The sequence below is a fragment of the Macrobrachium nipponense genome, chromosome 20 (assembly GCF_015104395.2).
Source record: "Macrobrachium nipponense isolate FS-2020 chromosome 20, ASM1510439v2, whole genome shotgun sequence".
Taxonomy (NCBI): domain Eukaryota; kingdom Metazoa; phylum Arthropoda; class Malacostraca; order Decapoda; family Palaemonidae; genus Macrobrachium; species Macrobrachium nipponense.
The window spans coordinates 65,518,593-65,541,249 of record NC_061089.1 but is presented as its reverse complement, the minus strand read 5'-3'; the positions used below and the strand labels follow the sequence as shown (position 1 = coordinate 65,541,249).

Here is a 22,657-nt window from a genome sequence, read left to right as displayed (position 1 = left end):
CTATATGTGAGTGGCTTGGAATAGATATGTTTATTTGGTCTATACTTTTAAGTAAGAATAGGCACAAACAACAGAGCAAGACATCAGACTCAGTATTATCAAACCATAGCTTTTGTGGATTTAATATTGGGTTCATGGCCTTCAGAGTGATACATTTAATGGGAAGGTAAACGAAACTAATTGTCTTAAATGTAAAGTACTGTTGTTTTGAGGTGATTCCTCAGACAGTATAAACTTCATGTTCAGTAAGTCTTCATGCATAATCATTATTTCAGATAATTTGTATTTTTATGTAATGAAACCCCCACCTAAAACTTGAGATATCTTTGTGTGTTCTAGCACCATAATGCTTGATGTTAGTACGTATTTGTGCTTGAAGAGAGTCCAGTTCTTACAATCTGGGTTCAGGATGTTTAATTCCACACCTCTAAGATCTAGCTATTCTCTTAATATAATTACTTTATTTTTACCATATTTTCTATTGTTATTATTGGATAATTTATTGTTGTTGTAGCTGTTTTTATCATTGGTAAATTGAATATTTTCCCTTTATGTTTTGTTATTTAGAAGACCATCATTCTCATAGCCTTTTGCTAGTAATTACCCTAAAGATTACCTCTGAACATTAAACTGATATTTAAATCCTGTATTTATTTATTTAACTAATTTTATGGAGCACAAATGGTACTTATATGATATATTTAGTAATTATATTTAGTAATTAAGCAATGATGGTCAACATTTACCACTATCATTATATTAGCTATAAAGTTACGTAATTGCTAGCTTTATTTCAAAGTATTGTGGTAGTAGTTGCTAATGTTTAATTCAGTGGGATCTCCATATAGAAAATATGCTTTGCTTTTTATGTTGGTTGTTCATTTATTAAACAGTGATGGCACATATTTTTAAAGCATGAAAGGAGTGTAATTAACATCAGTAGTGTATAATGAGTAAGAGGTATACTTATGTATACATATACTATATTACCAGAAAAAGTCTGTGCATATATATATATATATATATATATATATATATATGTATATATATATATATATATATCTATATATATATTATATATATTATATATATAATATATATATACCTATATATAAATATATATATATCTATATATATATATAAATATATATATATAGGATCTAGGTTTTAATATTATATATATATAATAATATATTATATATTATTATTTATATATATATAATTATATTCTAGATTTATATATATGCACTCTATTAGACTTACAGTAGTATTTATTCTCTTGTACCCTCATAAAATTCCAGGATTACATAGTATTGATGAAGGGCATGTTTTATAAATTCTCTATCCCATACAACTACTGTGAATCAAGTACTTGAATATGATAACATTAAAGTTGAAGATACCATGTACTGTACATGCAAAAAATTATAGCAAGGTTTAAGTACTGTAAAGTCTTATTTTCTTATAAGGAATAAATGTACGTATGTAGTTGTAACAAATATAGAGACTCAAATATTAAAGCATTCGTTACACTGTAATAATATTGTGGGGTATGTACTGTTCAGGGAGTATAATTATTGTGTAATATTTATCACAATATCTGTAAACTGGTGACCATTATTATGGATTTAAGAGAAATGCAGCTGATGGATGGTGAGAAAGAGGCAACTTACCCAAAATACGAACTTGCATGAATGTACTGTATGCAGAAGGGAGAGTATGGTATTGAGTTGATGATAGTCAAGTGATGAGATTTTTAAATTGTATACAACTATTTTATTTTTCATATCAATGTTATTTCCACTCAGTTACTCAGTTGAAATTCTTTTAAAGTTTGTCATTTGCAGTTACAGAAGAATAACCTATTGCTTTAGGGTTTTGAGTTTTGGATAGGTGATTATTGATTTTTTATATGAACAGTTTAGCAGGCAGGTGAAATAAGTACTAAGATGTATTGGATCAGCAGTAGCAATGTATCTTGAATAACCCAGTGATATTTAAGAATTTCTGGTTGTTACTAATCAGTAAATAGAGCATCGGAGTACTGTACCCTCATTTTGACACTTTCAACTTTGAAAAGTGATAGAAAATTTTCTGGTAACAAACAAATTTATGTGCTAAAGTACAGAATCTACTATAAGCAGGTACTCTTGTACATGTTATGTTACAGAAGAGAGTATATACCTAAATAAATGTAGGCATCAGGAAGAGCTTTAGGGATGATCATTACATGTGAAGTTTGAAAAAAAAAAGTTTTGAACATGACTGTAAAAATTTAATGTTGTGCTTCAGAAATGAATAAGTTTAAGAGACACATGCAAGTGCATGAAAAGAAATGAAATGAGTTATAGCAGAAAACATTGCAATTGTAATTACAGGCAGCCCTTGGTTAACAGCGGCTTCAGTTAACGTCTATCCGGTTTTACGGCGCTTGTCCAGCGACACTGTTAAGTGGATTTTTTGTGCAGATCTCTGGTTAGCAGTGCCGATATCTGGTTAGCAGTGCCAATCTCTGGTTAACGGCGCCGTTAACCAGGTTTTTAGTGCTGTTATTGCTGCTTTTTGGTTAGTAGCATCGGACGGGAATGGAACCCCCGCTGTTAGCCGAGGGTTGCCTGTACATCACAGATTAGAAATGTAGAGACTGCAAATACAGCACAGAAAGGAAATTTGAAGTTTGCAATTACATTACAGAGGACTTCAAAGCCCTCATAACTATAGAGAGCTAAGGCAGAGACCAGAACTGAGTGTAACTTGGTAGCAGGCGAGTTGAAAGCCCTCTCCCTTCCTACAGCAGTTTCCCTGATAGACGAGTAAGAAAGGCATAGGTAAACCTAAGAGCAATTACGTATTTGTATTAGCACAAAAGCCAGTGACGGTGCATTTTGTCAGTATACAAGACCAGATTTGATCTACTCCATGCCTACTTTTGCCGATAGAAATGATTTTTCTCAAACTATGTAGTGAGTAAAATACGTGTATATCAAATTCTGGAGCTGTATGGCACATACGTACTGAAATCATTATACATCACCAAAAAGCACTCTGTTGCGCTTTTTTATTTTTTATTTTGTAAAAGCTGCTTGTTGAAGTTATGGCCTTTCAGACTTGTTCCATGTGAAAGTATGTTCTTTTTAAGTGACAAAAATACTGGTAATACCAGAGAAGCATAAATAAAGCAAACAAGCTGACTTTCAATGAAAATGGGTTTAGTTGCTGTATATATAAAAATGATTAAATAATAACAAATGTTTTTGTAAAGATTTGTAGAGAGCAGTACAGCCTTGTACATTTTATGACAAAGAAATTATAGAACTTTTATAAGGTTAAACTGTTTCTGTACATATTGCAAAGAATGAAAACAAAAATTTAACTGATGCCAATTGTACAAAATTGTAATGCTGCATCTGTAGAAAAACTCTTGTAAAATAAAATATCTTGTAAAGAAGTAAGAAAATAAAAAGCAAAGAAAGGATAGAAAATAATTAGTCAGAAAAATCAGTACCTTACTAAGGACCAATTATTATTAAAAGTAACCTGATTACTAATACTTGAGTTTAATAAATTAAATAAACACTTCAGTCATAAACCTTGACAAGCAAAAGCTCAATTTAAGGATGATGATAAGTGGCTGTTTGATCAGTAATTTGTGATAAATACGTATACTGTACTTATATGAATTTATGAAGTACGTACTACATTTATAAAATGGTTTCTCGTTGGACGAGTGGTTTTTGCGCTTGGCCACCAGTCCGGTGGTCCGAAATTCGATTCTCGGCTATGCCAGGAATTTATTTCTGGTAATGGAAATTCATTGCTTGATATAATGTGGTTCGGATTCCACAATAAGCTTTAGGTCCCGTTGCTAGGTGACCAGTTGGTTCCTAGCCATATAAAAATATCTAATCCTTCGGGGCAGCCCTAGGAGAGCTATTAATCAGCCTCAGTGGTCTGGTTAAACTAAGATATCATACTTAGGTGGTATGAACTTGATATTGAGTAAAATACGTTTTGTGGATAAGGTACAATTTTATGCGGTGAAAGTTGGATTACAAACTACCTTTAACTGAGAATCTGAGATATCTGGTGTGGAGAGGCGGCCATATCTGTCAACTTTTGGATGTCGTTTGATAAATTTTCAGTTTTATTTTGTCTTCTTGATTTAAGAGTATTATTGAGATTTGCATAATTGGTTAATGAAGTAGTAATTTTGTTGTTGTAGGAAACAAAAACTTATTCATATAAAATAAGAAGTTATTGCCTTATCCATCTGATTGGCTTCACTTTTAGTGCCTTTAACTCAAGAAGGACAATCTAGAAGGTCTGACAACCAGGATGTACCCAAGAGAAAAGCAGTTGTGCTTCAAGTTGGCAGAGACTGCAAATTAATGGGGTATACCTTCACTTCCTCCTATACTTCCATCCAGTTTGTTTCACTGGTGCTTACCTGCAATATCTGTGTGTTTTGTCCTTTGCATCTTTTCATAGTGTTCTCAGAGTTTGGATTTGCATCTTGAGAGTATGGTAATTGAAGTAATCAATATGTTATTTTACATTCTTTACAAGGTTACTAAATTTCTTGGAGGAAGAAGAGGGAAGGTAAAATTACATATTTTGAAGATTTGATATTTGGTAATAGTAAGAGTACAGTTTCATAATTGTTCAATTATTTTTTCATAATTGTTCACTTATTTTTATAATGTCATTTTTCATCAAATTTAGCCCATATTGAATGTGATATTTGTGATATTTAACATGTAAATGTCAAAGATATAACATTAAGTTTCAACTGGTAATGTTATATTAGATGTGCCCGGCAGGGGGTATTGACACCAGTGCACCTCACTTGGTGCACTATAGGCATTATCAAAGGTTGTTTGCTTTCAGCATTCCTTTGGACCCTAGCTACACCCACTTTATAACCTTTTACGTTACCTCTGTTCCTACTCTCTTGCTTGGCTCTATGCCAAATTTCTTAAATCGAAGCAGAGGATGAACTCCCTTCCTCACCCATATCAGTGTGTGTATCTTTGCCTCAACCTCATTCTCATCCTTCACTATCTGGTTCTCAGGCTCTACTCCTCTAGTATCATCACCTACTTTCTCATGCCATCTTATCCCAAGATGTGAGTTTGATGCATTTAAGATCTGTTGGTGGCTTTGAAGGTCTTTGCTTTGCTCCCTTTGTGTGTTTCTCTTGTGTGTTAGAGTCTTCTCTTCCCCGTGTGTGTGTGTGCCTTCTCTCATGGAGTCCGATACTCCTCAGCGCCGTTGTCCAGGCCCTTCGGAAGGCAAGTCGCGTGGGGCTTTCTTCTCTTCGATGAAGATCAACCCCCACTCTTTGTGTAACTCGTGTTGTGGTGGGCCTTGCTCGCCCGAGTCTGTGTGTCCGGAGTGTGTGTCCTGGCCTCCCTTCCAATGGACGTTTGCCTCGACTAAGAGGAAGAAGAAGGGCAGGTCGCCTGTTAAGAAGTCACGCACGGAGGAGCCTTTGTCGTCTAGACCTGCCCTGTCGCCAGTTTCATTGCCAAAGTCTTCCCCAGTTTCCTCCCAGCGAGGGGACCTAGGTGAATTCGTTGCTGGGCCTCTGCCATTGTAGAGCTCGACGAGTCTATCTCCTGTACAGGTTGTGCCACCCGGGGACGATGGCTTCCTGCGAGAAGTGTGGTCCCACTTCAACCTTCTGGTTGCTCTAACGGCTGAGGATTTTGTGTCTGCTCTTAGCTCAGTGTGCGCAGCTCTCCCCACTTGGGGAGTGCAGCTCACTCCGCGCTGGAGAGTGCAGCTCACTCTGCACCGGGGAGTGCGGCTCACCCCGCTCTGGTGCCCACGGCTTACTCTGCTCCGGTGGGTGCAGCCTCTGAGCCGAATGCTCCGTCTGCTTCAGTCAGGGTGGCTGTCGGGTTGTCTTCCACCTCATCCACGCTCCCTTCACCTCCCCTGAGGGGTTGGGCTGCTACAGGTGGCAGTGAGAGCCGACAGGTTGTCAAGAGTTCCTGTCCCAGTCCTGGTCTGGTACCCCTCCCGACCCCTTTCAGATGTCCTCTCTGGGAGAATGATTTTCAGGACTGTGAGCTGCCCCCGCTCTTCCCTGTAAGGTCAGAGTCGAGGGCCGGGACGCTCCCGCGAGGTAAAGTTCCCCAGGTGGCCGTTGCCCAGACCAGGCTGAGCTTCAGACCCTCTCCCCCCTGGAACTAGGGCAGGAAGAGCAAGAGGAGACCCCCTTCTCCGGAAGACTACTCCTCGGAGTCCACTGACTCTGATAGGTCCTCCTGTAGGAGGCGGAGGAGAGTGAAGCGAAGGCGCTGTGCTGTTAGGAGTTGAGCGTGTTCCTCCTCCTCCTCCTCCTCCTCCTCTCCTTCCTCCTCCTCCTCCTCCTCCTCCTCCTCCTCCTCGCTCCTCCTCCTCCTCCTCCTCCTCCTCCTCATCCTCCTCCTCCTCCGGCCGCTACTCCCACTCTCCCTGTCATAGCTGGGACCACGGGTTGGAGTAGGATCGGCAGCTGTTGGGATAGGTCATGCTGCCACGGTCGTCACCGCTCCCCCATCTGGTCAGTCCCCACGGAGGGCCCCCGAACTCATGGCGCCCATGACAGCCCCACAGGCTGGGTGCTCCGCTCTGCCGCCAGCTTTCCCCTTGTGGGCTCGGTGGATCCCACCCCAGTACCAGTGGGCCCCTTGGCGGCTGCTCGTGCCGGGCAGGTTCTGTTCTTTGACATTTCTCCCCCCTCCTTCTGCCCAGCAGAGGAGGCGGAGCCATTCGGCCTCTCCGGTCAGGGTCGGGGGCCAAGCCTGGACCAGTGGGTGTGTCATGACGGTCCCGCTGCTTCTGTCTGAGGTTCCTTGCATAGAGGAGCTCCTGTCCCCTCTGGCGGCCCCAGGTTGGAGTCGCCCTGCTTCACAGGCTTTTCCCCCTCTTCCCACGCAGGCCCTCATGGCCATCTGGAGGATGATGAGGATGATGCATTCATCCAGGATGCTCTCCAGAGCACCTTGGAAGGGTAGGGCGCCGCGGATGTGGCTCCTGGCCCTGATTAGGGCCAAGAATCATCTGACGGAGTCCACCCCGCCTCCTGACACCTGGAGGTCCGTGGCTGTAGACTTCCTCTCAGGCAGCCCTAAGGAGACCAAGCCCCCCTCTGAGCCATGTCCCAGGCCCTAGCCTATGCGGACCAGGTAGTTACGGGCCCCAGGAACTCCAGGTGCCTCATGTTGTCCTTGGACCTAAAGGACGCATACATCCAGATCCCGGTGCACCCGTCCAGCAGGAGGTACTTATGCATCAGGTGGGAGGGCAAGTTCTACCAGTTCAGGATCCTCTGCTTCGGTCTGTCTATGGCACCGCAGGTGTTCACCAGAATGTTCTTCCTCGTGTCATCCTGGGCTCATAGGAAGGGATCAGTCTCCTGAGGTACCTGGGCGATTGGTTGTTGCTTTCCTCCTCAAGGGAGGCCTTAGAGAAGCAGAGGGATGAGCTTCTGGCCTTCTGCTCAAGGCTAGGCATAGTCCTGAACTGGGAGAAATCCCATTTGGTCCCAGCCACCAGGATGGTATACCTGGGAATGGTTCTGGACACGAGGGCAGCCAGGGCCTTCCCCTTGGAGGACCGAGACTGGCTCGGGGGGACTTCCTTCATTGGGCACGGGAACTCTCTCCCCCCCCCCCCCCCCCCCCCCCCCCCAGTGAGGGAGTGGCAGAGACTCCTGGGTCATCTGGTCTCCCTGGAGAAGCTGATCCCCCAAGGCAGGCTAAAATTGAGGCCCATCCAGGGTGCCCTCTCGGACCTCCCTCTGGAGATGCTCCTGTTCACGGATGCATCGAAGGAGGGATGGGGCCCCCACTTACAGTCCGAAATGAGGGAAGGGGTCTGGATGGAACAGGAGAGACGGCTCCACATCAACTGTCTGGAGTTGCTAGCGATCCAGAGGGCCCTGCAGGGGTTCAAGCAGAGGATCAGGAACCGGGTGGTGGCTCTGATGTGCAACAATGCCACGGTGGTGGTGGAACGTGATGGCAGACGGGCTAAGCAGGCAGGGACAGGTGATAAGGTCAGAATGGTCCTCACACCCTGAGATAGTGGCAGAGCTAACCCGAGATGTGGGGCTCCCCCTCCCTGTAACTGTTTGTAACGAGGCTAAATGCAGAGCTCCTGGTATTCTGTTCCCCAGTGCCCAACCCAGCAGTGGCCTGGGAGGACACATTCCAGCACCCGTGGGATGGGCTGGACGTGTACGCATTCCTGCCCTTTGGGGTGATCAGACAGGTTCTAAACTGACTAAGAAGGTCAAGAGGTACTTAGATGACATTGGTGGCCCCCACTTGGGGGATCTCCAGACCCTAACAGTGCAGGGCCCCTGGAGGCTGCCCCTCAGGCCAGACCTTCTAAAACAGCCCCACTTCGAGAGGTTCCACGAAGGTTTCGTGGCCCTCTTCCTTCACGGGTGGAGACTATCGAGCGGCTTTTGAGTAAGGAGGGCTTCTCTTAGAGAATTGCCTCCCAGATGTTGGGGTACCTGAGGAAGTCGTCTGCGGCTGTCTATCAGGCCAAATGGTCGGCGTTTGGGCCTTGGTGCAGAGAAAGAGGTCTTGAGCCTCTGCAGGCCAAGATTCTCCACATAGCGGACTTCCTGGTACACCTGAGACTGGACAAAGGCCTCTTAGTAGCAGCCATGAAGGGAGTCAGGGCCACCCTGGGCCAGGTCTACCTCCTGAAAGGGTTGGATTTGGGAAGTTCCAGGCACCTGTCAATGCTAATTAGGAGCTTCAAGCAGTCTTTCCCCCCTGTGCCTTGAAAAGCACCGCAGTGGGACATCGCAAAGGTGCTGGATGCCCTGAGGAAGCCCCCTTTTGAACCCCTCTAGGACATTTTGGACAGGGAGCTGATGCTGAAGACAATCTTCCTTCTGGCATTGGCTTCCATCAAGAGAGTGGGAGAGCTTCATGGCCTTTCCTACGAGGTTTCCTACTCGAAAGGGTAGAAAGAACTCATCTTTCGGTATGTGCCATCCTTAGTGGCTGAGACACAGAACCCCTCGATCTCGGACGACAGGTTCGTGGAGTTCTTGATTCTCGCCATAGCCAGATCAGACGATCCTCGGGATCTGCTCTAGTGTCTGGTCCGGGCGGTGAGTAAGTACCTCAGTAGGACCTCCTGGTTCAGGCCAGCCATTAGGAACCTGTTTGTGTCTACCGGCCTGGAAAAGAAGGCAGTCTCAAAGAACACCATCTCCTTCTGGTTAAGAGAAACGATCAGGAGAGCCTACGAAAGAGCTGGTATTCCTTCCCTGAAGAGAGCCAGACCTCACAACATCAGGGGCATTGGGGCTTGCTTCCCTAACCTTGTCTAAGAACCTAGCAGTCAGCCAGAGGACGTGGGTCGCGTAGCCTTGTCCCTCTGGGCATGTACCTGGCTAGGTGTGGAAGGGTTAACCGGATTTTTCTGGTCAGTACCAGATTGACATCCAGGATTCTCCTATTAAAGTAGTTTGAGGTAAGTATAGCTAGGAAAAATACAAATTACCAAGAAATTGGGATATTGTATTCTTAGACCATGGGTGTTATTTTCATTCAAATTCTCCCCAGAGAACTAACCTTAGATAATTCTTTGATTACTGGCTCTTCATAAGTTTCTTGAAGACTGGTGTGCAATGCGAACTTAAATGGATCATATAGTTCAGGGGAAAGTGTACCTACTGCAGTAGAAAAGGCCTGCCATGTTTCATCTTTGCATTTACTGTAGTTGGTGATGAATGCTAAAATGATTATGTCCATGAAATGATGGGCACTGTAGATTTGGGTCCTTATCCAGTGATGACACGAACTGCAAGGATGCATCCTTCATCCTTACCCCAAACAAATAGTTGAGACAGTAAATACAGCACTACTGGAAATCCAAACTTAACATGCAAGCACAGGCAGTTGTAAATTAATACAGTACACTATACTAGGGAAAACTCATTACTACTCACTAATCACCAATGGTAGATCAAAAACAGTAAACCAGTAAACCAGTTCATGAAAATAAATGTTGTTAAGTAAATCACTGCAGAAAAAAAGACAAGAAAATGAAGAGCTCATGGTATGGAAGCAGGCAAGAAAAATTTGAGTTCTTTAATATCAAGCATTTCAATTACTACTGAAAATCATTGCTGAAAAATATCTCATATTGTGATACCAGAAAAAACCTGTTTGGAAATTTAAAATTAGTAATCCCTAGAATACAAAAGAGCAAATAAAATGACATACTTTAGGAAACAAAAGGAAAAAATACTCTCCACAGTACCAGCCACTGGGAAGTGATGCTCTTGGCAAATCTTAGGTAGACACTTAAGAAATTAAAAAAACACTCCCCTGTCAAGTCACAAGGTAGAGTAGGATGGTATGGATTTGATTCTTTTAACCCCCTTAGATAGTGTCTCCTATGATGGGGCTTGTCTCCCAATATGTTGAAAAGCTTTTATAAGGGTTTTTGATGACCTTTTTACTGGTAATGACATCTTGCTGGGGAGAAATCATCCTCCATTGCCTCATTCAGTTCTTTCCTGAGTCCTATGCCTATAACAGGTTGAAGTTGCTACAGGCAATGGCGGTAGTAGTTAGTTTCCTCTTCATGGTGCTGAAGGTTTTGGGAGGTTGGGAGATTGTTTTTTCTTTGTATAAGGGGAAAGATGACAAAGCAAGTGATAGCTGAAGATTAAGTGGGCACTTTTATAAGGGGTTTTTATGAATGTTTTAAAAAATCTTAATAGCAAAGGGGAAAATTTAAATAACTATGATAAAGATGTGATGCAGAGAATGCTGAAGGTGAGGATGAAATAGTTTGTTGTTGGTAGCGAAGAGAAGCTACAGACTGGTGAAAGAATTTTCTAAAAATGAGCTTAAGTACGAGTAAAATTATGCAAGTGAAAGTAGACTAGAAACTAGTACATAAGTAAATGTTAATTATGAAACGGAACTCGGATTATATGTAGTATAGGTATTTATTTATAAATACTGTAGATGCATAATGTCTTAAAAGGATGAAAGAATATGTGAATAATCACTTCATAGGTGAACCAAGAAAGGTAGTAGATCACAGTAGGCTTGAAATACAAAAATTGTCAATAATAAAAGTTGTGGTGTATGAAGGAATTGCTAAGCCATCATCTCATGAAATGAAGTATAAGTGTTGAATGAAAATAAAAACAAGGTGGAAACTCTTGTGCATATGTAGGAAGAAGGGTTGATTAAATTTCAAAATGTAAAGATGGAAAGATGGTTGGGACAGACTAGTCAGGTGGAGAATTGAGTATGATAGACTAGTGGTGAAGATGTTGAATTTAAAAAGGTTTAGAGGAAGTTGGAGGGCACCAAACAATTATTGCCTAATTGGAGTACAGGTGTTGGATGAAAAGCACTGCTTCATGTGCTTGCATTGCTTCCTGCCAGACATCTGGGGTTGAGACGTGTTGATGAGCTTCAGGCGTGTGTTTAAAAAATAAATTTTCAATAAATAATGTCTTTTTCCCTCTGGCTTCTATTATTATAATTATATGAGTGATTATTAAATCCAGATAACTTACCAGAAGGATTTGTTTTTGTTCGAAAAGTTGAGCTTTAAGATGAGAAAAAGCTAAAAGGGAAAAATAGTGCATTTTATGTCCTATGAGACTTGAAAGATCCTTAAGTGTGGTCCTCAGTGTGCTGCAGAAAACACAAGTGGGTTAGTGAACAACTTATATAAGTGAAGAATGTGGAGAGAGAATAGAAAAGCAAAATGTTATAAGAGAAGGATAGGGGATGAGAAAAACTGACACAAACTTTTGTTCAGGAACAAAGATAATGAAGTGTATAAAATTGTGAAAATGGAATAGATCGAAGCTATCGAAACTGTCCTGAATCTATGTAGACCTGAACTTAGAACGGGGTTGTGGGTTGAGGCCTAAGTGTAGCATCATCCTCCCCAACATTTAGCATGATAATTTTGTTTTCCAGAAAAGATAGGGAATGATGAAAGCAATAATTATGATGGACTGCCATAAATGATTGGGAATGGGGAGTATACAGTTACCCTTCCTTCACAATGCTTACTTTTATGGCTTAAAGCAAAATATCAGGTGAATGATATGAACAGTACAGTCTATGGGATGGATCCTAATAAGTGACAGTAATACCTTCATCTTTACCAGGAATTAAATTCCAAATAGAAATTTACCTTTTATAATATTGATATGAAAAGGCTTATACACCATTACAATTATGTACTGTATATAATGATAATACAGATGATAATTATGGTAATCATCAAAACTAGGACTACATAGCTTAAGATAAAAGTAGACATCATGATCACTTCCCAATTGCTCTATAAACAAACTGCAAGCAATGTGGACCGCCATTGCACAGTATTTCATGTGAATGTGCTCTAAAATAAAATTTGCCAGGAATTGGTGATAATGATGAATGATGAGGGTAGTGTTTGGCTTCATATATCCTGGTACAGTAGTATGTCGGCACTAGGTTTATGTTCTTGGAGTGAACTGGAACATCCAACAGTGAAAGGTTCTTATTGCAGAATTTGGTATATCTTTTATGACTTCAACTTCTTTAAAGGTTCATTTCCCATTATTTTGTTATTGAGGTTTTGTGCAATTACATATAAGTACCTTGGAAAATTTCTGAAATATCTTTGTGTTATTGTCATCTATTCTTTTTTCATCATTGCTTTTGTTGATGATTACATAAGTTCCAATTCCTCATTTGTTAAAAATCTTGTGTGGTCTTCAAAGTGCTTCATCACTTCTTTGTCTGCCCTATTGACAAATCCTTCACTGGTGACAAGTTGCTACTCCTATTGTTTTTTTAATTTTATTTTCAAGTTCAGTGGGGCCTGTCGGTAATTCATGACTTCATTTTATAAAAGCTTCCAATATACATTGACTATTTCAGTTTTTAATGTATCCGCTGTAGCTTTAGTGAGTTATTTTTTAGAGATGTTTCCTTAATTTGGCATCATCTCCCATAACATCCTAGTTTTGTCGCAGTTGAAGTTTTTATATAAAAAGAATAATTTGTCTCAATATTGATGGAAATCTTGGTGTTGCACCTTATTAGCAGACAGACTTCCTGTTTTTTTTTTTCACTCGAGCCTTTATCTGTTGCAAAATCATTGGCATTATCCTGTTTTGCTGAAATTGCTTTTGCATTACTTGGTACTTGAGTGCTTGAAGACAATTTTTTGCTGCCCACTGGACCACTTATCAAAACGTTCATATTTTCTAACCATAGATATAAGCACTGTATGTATGCCTATACTAAAATCTGTGGACATTATTTTAACTGTTGCAGGACAGAAGTGTAAGCAGCAAAACTTTTTTTTTTTTAATACACATAAACCATTGTAGATAACTTTTGATTATTAAGGCCAATTCTGTGATATTCTTTTTTTTTCTTTAAGAATTATGTCATTATCTTCAGTCTTTAAACTAAGGAAGGCACTTAATTGACTCTGTTGGAATTGACAGAATGCCATTTGTGCTTCTCTTTCCCTTTTCAGCAATACATATTAGCTGATCCCTTATAAATAGTTAGACAAAAGCAGTAATGCAAATGAGGATGGATATATTAGTTCACTCCCTGGGATCTGTAAGTGATTGAGGTATCGTGATGAGGTGCTTGGATAAGTGTGGGTGAGTGGGAGTATTAGTAGTACAAAGGGATAGCAGCCCAGAGATGAATCACTTTTGCTACTGGCCAAAATGGCAGCTGTGTACTTGAAATATGTAATTACATAATTAATTTTTTTCATTTTCATATTTAATATTTGTTAGTTGTTCAGTATTCCTTGTTTGCTTTCAGAAGCACCAAAGATATGCCTTTAGCTGTACCCAAAGTTATTTTAGTATGTGTTTTCTTGTTATTTGTTATCAAGGAAAAATTACAACCTAGAAGTAAGCAATTGGGGTAAATAAAATTACTACACATTTTGTTTTTAAGGAAAATACTGAAAGGTGAGTTGATTATATTTTAACATCTGTATCAAAAATCAAAATTGTATTACAAGTAGTTTTATCCAATGCTTAATCAATTTTTATTCTTTAAGTAAAAATGTATTTCAGTATTTTTAATTACACTTTAGGATTCTGTTTATAAAAGTTAAATACATAGAATTTTAAAATGTGTTTTGCCATGTTATCTGAATGTGTGTCTGAGATCTGCCTTACTGAGAGTTTAGTTGTGTGGAGTTAGTGTATCATGTGCCATCACACGTAATTTCCTCGATTAAATGTTTCAAAATGTCTAGCCCCCACTTGTTACATATACTGTACTTGTAGATGTTAGATTGTAATACCCATGTAACCCTCTTATTGTAAATAAATAATACTTCAGTAATATATTATCGTTGTGATAGCATCCTGTGTGAACTCCTTAATGCAGTATAGCCTTTGAAGTATACATATTGAATATTTAGCAGTATTGTATGTATGTGTATACAGTTCATATATACATTTATAATATTATATATTTGTATGTTTTAGTGTATTTTATATACAGACATACATATATTTATGTATGTATACAAAACAGCATACACACATGCATAACTTAAGTATGGATTTACACAAGCAGTAGAAACTCTCATATGCTGGAAGTTCTATTTTTTACTTCATTTATTTCATAAATACTTTGATTATTTCTACTTTCCTGTATTTGAGTGATTCTACTGTATTAAAAGAAGTAAATATAGTTTTTAAACAGATGGTATGATATGAGCTGGATATTGTTTATTTGATTTACTGTATACTTAATTTTGTCTCTTTAAATGTAAGGATAACTTTTCGTTATGTTATATAGACATTATTATATAATTTTACTCAGTGTTACATAATTTATAATATATTTTACTTAGCATATAATGTTTGATTGCAGTAAAATTAAATTTTGGTTTTGTTTTTGCTAATTAACTTGAATAGGTGGCTGTGTTCAGAGATAATTGATGTTCATCTCTTTGCAGTTGGTCAGCATGATGAGGGAGAGGAGGAAGCAGGATGGATTGAGGGTGTGGCCATTCTTATATCTGTCGCAGTTGTCGTTTTTGTGACAGCCTTTAATGACTACACTAAAGAGAAGCAGTTTCGCGGTTTGCAAAACCGTATAGAGGGCGAGCACAAATTCTCAGTTATACGTGGTGGAGAACTTCAACAGATTGGAGTCGGAGATATCGTTGTTGGGGATATATGTCAAGTAAGAATTTTAGATGAATTAATTTCCATTTCTATATATAAGATATTCATAGTATTTTCTCTTTTCTCTTGTTCTGGCAGTAGAAGCTTTCAAAATAATTCTCATGTTTTTAACTCTTGCATGTTTTACTATTATGCAGAGACTGGAACCACATTTTATTAATGTCAACCAGAATCTGGTGGCTGCATATTGATAGGTTTTCCAAGAAGCATCATGAAAGGTCTTGTCTCTGAAATCTTTCCAGTCTTCAACATATATAAAATAAATTTTTTTCAACAAAATAAGCAAAAATAAGGCTAGGATTATCATTTTACTGTCATTATCAACTTAGGGCATAGCCCTTTAGATTTTATGTATTTTCAAGTATCAAATATATTGGCAATTTCTTATTCATACTTCTGTGTTAGTCACAAATAGAAGTGGGGTGTGTTTTGGTCAGCTTACAAAGTCCAATACGTAGTTTTGTGTAATAGTATAGTCATTTGTTTCTTATATGTTGTTTGTTAGATTTTGATTTAAGGGATTCGTGAATTTGTGCATAGTATGAAGAAGTCATAATCAAGTGTCACCATTATGCGCTTTCTAAACTGAGAATAAAAGTTATCTGTACAAAGAGATTAGGTTTGTAGTTGCTTCATGGTAAGATTTCAAGAAAATTTGCTGACTGATAAAAGTTCTGTTGTTAAAATTCTCTTTGCACCTATTCATTGTTCAGGTAGTGTCTTTAAGTTACAAAAAAGTATTACCTAATTGATTGCTATTAAAACCATCAAATTGCTTTCTTAGGTTAATAAGTTCTCCCTGACTAGCATGTCTTTGTGACATTTATGTGTGTTATTATATACATAGATTAATAAATTACAAGTTAGTTTAACAAGTTGTTGAATTTTGGAAGTAATTTAAGGCCGGTAAAGCTCACTGTATGCCTACATAAATCACAGGCATCTTTTCCGGCATGCATGTTATTCTCTTTCAATAGAAAGCTTAGAGAATTAACAGAGCATTTGGTTTGAGAACCAGCAAGTAAGGTAAGGTCCTTTTGTGAATCAACAAGCAAAGTTCTTTTTAGAACTAACAAGTTAGGCAAAGTCCTTTCAGCTAAAATTGTTCAGCTCATAGTTCTTTGATCTGATATCTTTGAGTGGTATGCAACTGTGTTTTATTTGTTTATGAGAACTAGCTTCCTTTAAGAAGGAAAATCTATTCATTAGGATTTTCTCTATGCATACCAAAATATACAAATGCCATGTACGTTGGTCATAGTCCAAAAAACCCATTTAGCAACCAACTAATTTTGTCATAAATATCAAAAGCCCAATCATAATAAAATAATTGTCCTGATAGTTATTCAAATAAATACTTTTAACTAGAAATCATTATTAAAATAGTTTGTTTGCTCAGAATGAATATCAAAATTGTCTTGTGATTGTTAATGGCATTGATAGAAAAATAATTGAATTTGACAAAGAAGAGTTTTCAGCTATATTACTTGTGGTTTGAAGTACAGTATTTTGAAGTAGGAGAGGCTGACCTTTCTATGATATCACTTTACTCGGACAAAGGTTGGAGGGTAATTGAAACTGCTATATGTATACATATAGTGCCTTTGGAATAGAGAACAGGTGCCATTATTAGTTGTTATGGTAGTTTCTGTAGCAAAATTTATATAGTACTGACAAAATACATCATACAGTCCATTTTGTGGTAATGTAAGTGGAAAATTCTCCATTAGTACAATGAAACTCCAATGAATTACGTATACATAGTGAAATACTTTATATTGAGATTGTCAAATGTCATGCAGTCATAGAAAAAAATAACAATTTAACATTTTTTTCTTTCCTTTATTCTCTGACTAGCTAGTGTTTACAGATGTCTGTATGATACATCTTGTATAGTATTTGGTTTTAACAAATTTGTTCATATTTGATAGAATTACAACTTCTTGCTTTACAAATGCCCATCCACTTTTTTCATCTAAGTTGGACAAACACTGAATCAAGATAATGAATCATCATCAGTGTTGTATTTAAGTCCACAGCTTCTAAGGCAGAGTCAGTCTTTACCATCCACAGACAAGTGTGAGTTGAAGCCCATGCCATCTGAGTCCTCTGAGATCTAGTCAAAATTAAGGCTGTGTAAATCAAAGCCCAACCTTTGGGTCTAAATGTCTGAGGTTGGGTTGGCTTGGAGTCCAGGTTTCAAATACAATCAATCAGACAGTTTTTCAATCACTCAAATTCATTAATTTGAAGGTTAGCACTGATAATCAAGTACTAGATGTTTGTGATTGAGGTTTCAGAGATTGATTTTCACCACAACCCATAAAATACCTTTTCCACATTTAGATCTTGAAAGTCTCCAGACACTTCGTCATTCTATTTTTCAAGGAGCAACTGTATATTGCCAACTACAGTTCTACCTGAACCTCCCCACCTTTTACTTGGTAATCTTTAACACTTTCCAGTTATAAGCATTAAGTAATCACTTTTTTCTAATTTTTTCCTTGTCTTAGAGAGAATTATTTTCATTTCTTGCAGGTTCTCTCATTGCATGATTCCTTTATTTATCTTTGGCATTTTTACAATGTGAAGTTTGCCATTGGCTTGCATTTGTTCCTAGTTAAAGTTATTCAAAATGGTAGCTTTGGTATTTAATTAAATTTGTATGTAGTATTTTTGGTATGCTGACTACTGAACAAGTTTCTCTCTAGTTAGCACCAAGAGGTTGTTCTCTCACTTTTCCTCAGGCTGTTGTGTGTAAAGCACTGATCGGGGGTTTTCGTACTCCATTTTCTGTACTGGAAATTTGTATGAATTGTATTTGTATCATTAATTGTATTTTTGGTTTTATACTTTGCTTTGCTTTATTTTGTGTCTTTTGGTGCTCTTGGGGTGTGGTGTTTTCATTGTGCAAATTAAGTATGTCTCAGCAGATTTGCTTAGGAATTCCAAGGTTGACCTGTCGACTCTTCACTGGAGACAGACCCACACCTTTTATGAGATGCACTAAGATTAGTCACCTGCTTTGTACAATAAGGAGATTGTAGAAATGAGGGAGGTATACTTGTGGTGCTACAGACATTGTGTCCAAGTTTTCTATGACTTGTTTTCAGGATCGTCTTCCTTGAACAGGGCAAAGGAACAATAGCCATTTAGTGATGTGTTTCAACCCACTGCCAATCCCACCTGCTCAACTCATGACTGCTTTTGTGCTTACATTCTCAATTCCTGCTACTTTGCTGCTTCATGCTGGCCTTTTCTGCTGTAGATGCTACAGTGTCAGATAACATTTTCACCAAGCTGTAAGTGTATTTTTCTCTACTTCTTAGGGATTCAGGGTTGTCTTTGCTAGGTTATTGTTTAACTGGCTGCCCAGTTAAAGCTTAGGGGTATGATCGCTTGATGTCTCTCTTACTCTTGTTTTCTTACCCAATCACATGCTGAGAAGGTTCTACATGATCAAATGATGCTCAGCCCAGGTCACTGCCAATTTTTATCTGCAGAGGACTTGGTAAAACAAGTGCTAGTGTCCTGCACTTCATCTTCTATAACCCTTTGATTTGTGGAGACATATTTATCCAAGAGTTCCTCATTATCACCAGCTGGTAGGAGTTGGTTTTCATAGCTGTTAGTTCACTGTTGCTGTAGGAGTCCAGTCGTTAGAGGCTATCATACAGGTTATGAGGATGTTAGTTCTACTGGGTAGGGAATCTTTCTGCTTATTTTAATGATGGCGTACCTCCAACTTGGGTATGAAGTAGCAGGATGTTGCTTCAAGGACTTGTGTGATCTGCAGTCCTCATTAGAGATGTGAGGGTCTGGCACCCTTGACCTATTCCTGTTCCTAAGGCTTTAGTAAAGGAATTCTTAGAGAAGCTGACATTGAAGGTGTTCAAAGAGTTTTTAGTAAACAAAATATATTATCTTGTCCTCATCCAGGCTGTTATTGATTGTAGGCAAGAGAGCCACTCTCTTACAATGTCACAGTGGCCAAGATGTCTTAAGAATGCCATCTATAGTTAGTCATACCTGCCCAGTATTGCCAACTAATTGTCACGGAGTTGCCCGTTTCAGCAGCACAAGAGGCTTCTATCTTGGCTAAGTCTCCACTGGGAAGTGAGAGGAGAATTAATTTTTTATTTGCCCTCAGAATGATTTTTAACCAGAGGGGCCATATCTCCAGAGATATTGAGTCTTGGTAGGAGTTATGAGCAGATCTGTGGTTCATGGAATGAGTCAGGGTGGTTACCAACTCTCAAGTCTTGTGTAGACAGGTCCCCTCATTTTGTAGCCAGAGGAATACAGATTTTGTCAATGACAGCCGATGAGTTTCGAGGCATTGTACAGTGAGGTAGTTGAGATCAAGGATCCAAAACCATGTGATCAAGAAATTGTTAGACAGATCTTCAAGCTTCTGTTATCTTTCTATGGTATCTAAAGTCACTAATATTTTGGACTTCATTAATGCCACCAGTATGTTGAAATATTATCTGTAATTTATCTACTTTAAGATGGAGTCATTGTGTGGTCAGGGAAGGTGTTTTGTTTTCTCTCTGTTTTGGACATGGTTTGGCTCTACAAGTCTTCTCCCAAACATTGGCTCCAGCGTTAGCTTGAGCCCACTCATTCGGCGTAAGACTTTGTAATAACTTAAATGACTGGTAGCCATGCTAAAGTAACACCTGGAAAGTCTCTGCTGGCTGGTTGAGTTAGTACCTTGACCTCCCATGTAACTGGGAAAAGTCTGATGTGGTCCTCCATTTGATGAATCTTTTTATCCAGATATTGATGTTTACACTATATCATCTGTAGTTCAACCATCATAGAGGGCATAATAAGGAGAGTACTACCTGCACCAACCAAATTGACTAGCCAAGATTGTTTCACATAGGCCTCTCCATGATGAAGTACATGAAACTTTAGGTGTTGAAGTATAAGTTTACTGTTTCATTATCACTTAACCCAGTTAAAGGTTTGATAGATGTCCGGAAGATTTAACAGTTGTGATAAAACTGGTCACCTGTCAGTAGAGGTTCCTCTAGTCCCTTTGTTGCTAGAAGTCCTCATGTTCATAGATGCATCCAGTCGCTTATGGGCTGCGCTTTGTTTGCTAACTGGCAGAAGGCACATAGTTAAGTGCCATCTTCTTGGGCCTCCTCCAAATATTTGCTCTACTTTTGGGAGAAACATTACCAGAGTTATGGCATACATCTCACAACAGTGCATGCCTAAGAATCTAGGAGGAACACTGTTGGTTGGAACTGCTGTGTCATCTGGCAGTGCAGGTCATATGTGTGGCAGACAACAATCTGGGATCTTGCTGCCATTTGTTAAAGCTTTAGCAGAGTCAAGCTTATTTTGTCAGAATGGTAATTGGATCTGGGGTTCAGCAAGGCACTTTGGCTACTGTAGTGCATGCTGTTCGTTAATTAATATACCATGAATTTATATTGTTGTCTCCCACCTTTAGCTATGCTTCATGCTCTGTAGGACTCAATATTCTGGAAGCTGGCTATCCTGCTGATTTTTGATAGCCAACGTACGGTAGTGGAAGCGGTGGAGTTTCTGTGATTAATTCAGCAAGAGGGGTATTAACTCTTTCATATCCACTTAGTTTTGAGCACTGTCTCCCCAGATATCCGAGATGTCGGGGAGCGCTTGACAGTGCGAAAAAATTATTATTTTGAAAATTCAGCAAAAATGTAAATTTTATGCCAACAACGTTCATTTTGCTTTCTAAATGTTAATATTTTATGGTGGAATAGTCAGAATAAGAGTCCCAGCCCTCTAAATACGAAAAAATGTGTTATTTAACAAAAAAACAAAAAAAATCTTTACTTTTTTTTTATATTTTCGTTCCTAACCCAAAAACTATGAAAGTCAGGCGAATTAATTATTTTTTATGAGGAAGCCAATAAAATTCCCTAAATATCGACATATAAATCAATGGAAAACAAATAAGTCCAGCCGGTGAAAAAATTGATAGAAAAGAGGATAAGAAACATAGCTCTCTGCCAGGTGCATAGTGAGAATTATCGCCAGAAATTTTTTTCTTTTTTTTTTTTGAAGAGCCCTATCTTGGTTATTTTTCATTGAAATTCCTTTGTAAATGTACGAAAATGTAGAGGAAACGTTGAAGAATAAAGGGAATGTCAAGAAAAATGGCTTTGGATATGGCAACAGTTTCATTTTGACGTTACAAATTGATCGAAACGAAAAAAAATTTTACCGTTGTCAACATTTATTGCTAGAATAAAAATTTTTTGAAGAGCCCTATCTTGGTTATTTTTCATAGAAATTACTTTGTAAATACGTATACAAAAATGTAGAGGAAAAGTTGAAGAATAAAGGGAGAGTTAAGAAAAATGGCTTTGGGGTCACTGAGAGGGAAGTGTAGGTGCGATCTGCTGATTTCATTGTGAGAATTTTACTACGGCAGGGATTTGAGCATGCGCAGTAGAGAAACTACTTTGCCGGCGTATTGATACCCGAGATACACGGTCCAAGGTATGATCTAGCCTATGGAAATCGCTACTTGTCCGAAAAAAAAAAAAATGCCCCTACCACACGTACAAAAAATTTCTGTAAATTTTACGTACCGCTACGTCAGTTGGATAGATAGGGAATAGAGTATTTTTACGTACTATTACGTCAGTTGGACATAAAAGGGTTAATCTGGTCAGTTCCACTATTCATGTAATTGCTGACTTCTACAAACTACTGCATCATCAGGAGAGACTCGGTTTGAGTGATAAAGTATAACAGAAAAGGTCTTATACCTTGGGATGATGTGGAAAAATTCCTGGAACTTGAAGAAAGGAGTGTTTTGTTGATCACTCTGAGGAGAAGATACTTCATGAGATTATTTACCTTCCTAAGTGGGACCTTTCTAGTGTTTTTAAGATCTTGCAAAGGCACCTTGCATACTTTAAGAAGAATCTTTCCTTTTGAACCTTGCTATGAATATAGTGTTCCTCTGGGCGTGTTCATCTTTGTGTGTTATACTTTGGATTTTTTTTTTTTTTTTAGTAGAGAACCAGGCAGCAAGTATTCAAGACTGCAACAGTTCTCCTTTTATTGTTTTTGTCTTCTTCCTCAGACAATGACAACAATCTTATGCTCTCTTGTAAGAGCTTCTAGCGAGGACTTAAGGAAAATAAAACACCACAGAGGCCATGACTTGAGGGTTATCCTGTTTATGAGCTAGTGGAAGAAGTGCTTGTCCAAGAATGCTGTCTTGTCTTGGCTAATTTTCTGCTCCTATGTGGATGTTTCAGAAGATGTAATGGGCTGCTAGATTACCGTCGTATCCTAAGTTTGCTTTGGTGCATGGGCAATAGGAACATTTATGATCTTTGCCATTTTGCCCTGTTGATTTCATGGCCAATAATTAAACCTCCTAATAGCATTACTCGACTTCCATGCAAGTCCATG

General features: G+C 38.9%; 1 protein-coding gene across 20 annotated transcripts in view; it reads left to right on the top strand.

The window, feature by feature from the left end:
• The window catches only part of LOC135226765 (plasma membrane calcium-transporting ATPase 3-like), a 538,460-nt gene that overhangs the window by 371,222 nt on the left and 144,581 nt on the right, over window positions 1-22,657 (top strand). For all 20 annotated transcript variants that reach the window (XM_064266580.1, XM_064266568.1, XM_064266575.1 and 17 more), the window contains one exon: window positions 14,992-15,221. In XM_064266580.1, coding sequence (XP_064122650.1) covers window positions 14,992-15,221 — 230 coding nt within the window. The remainder of the gene's footprint in view (window positions 1-14,991; window positions 15,222-22,657) is intronic.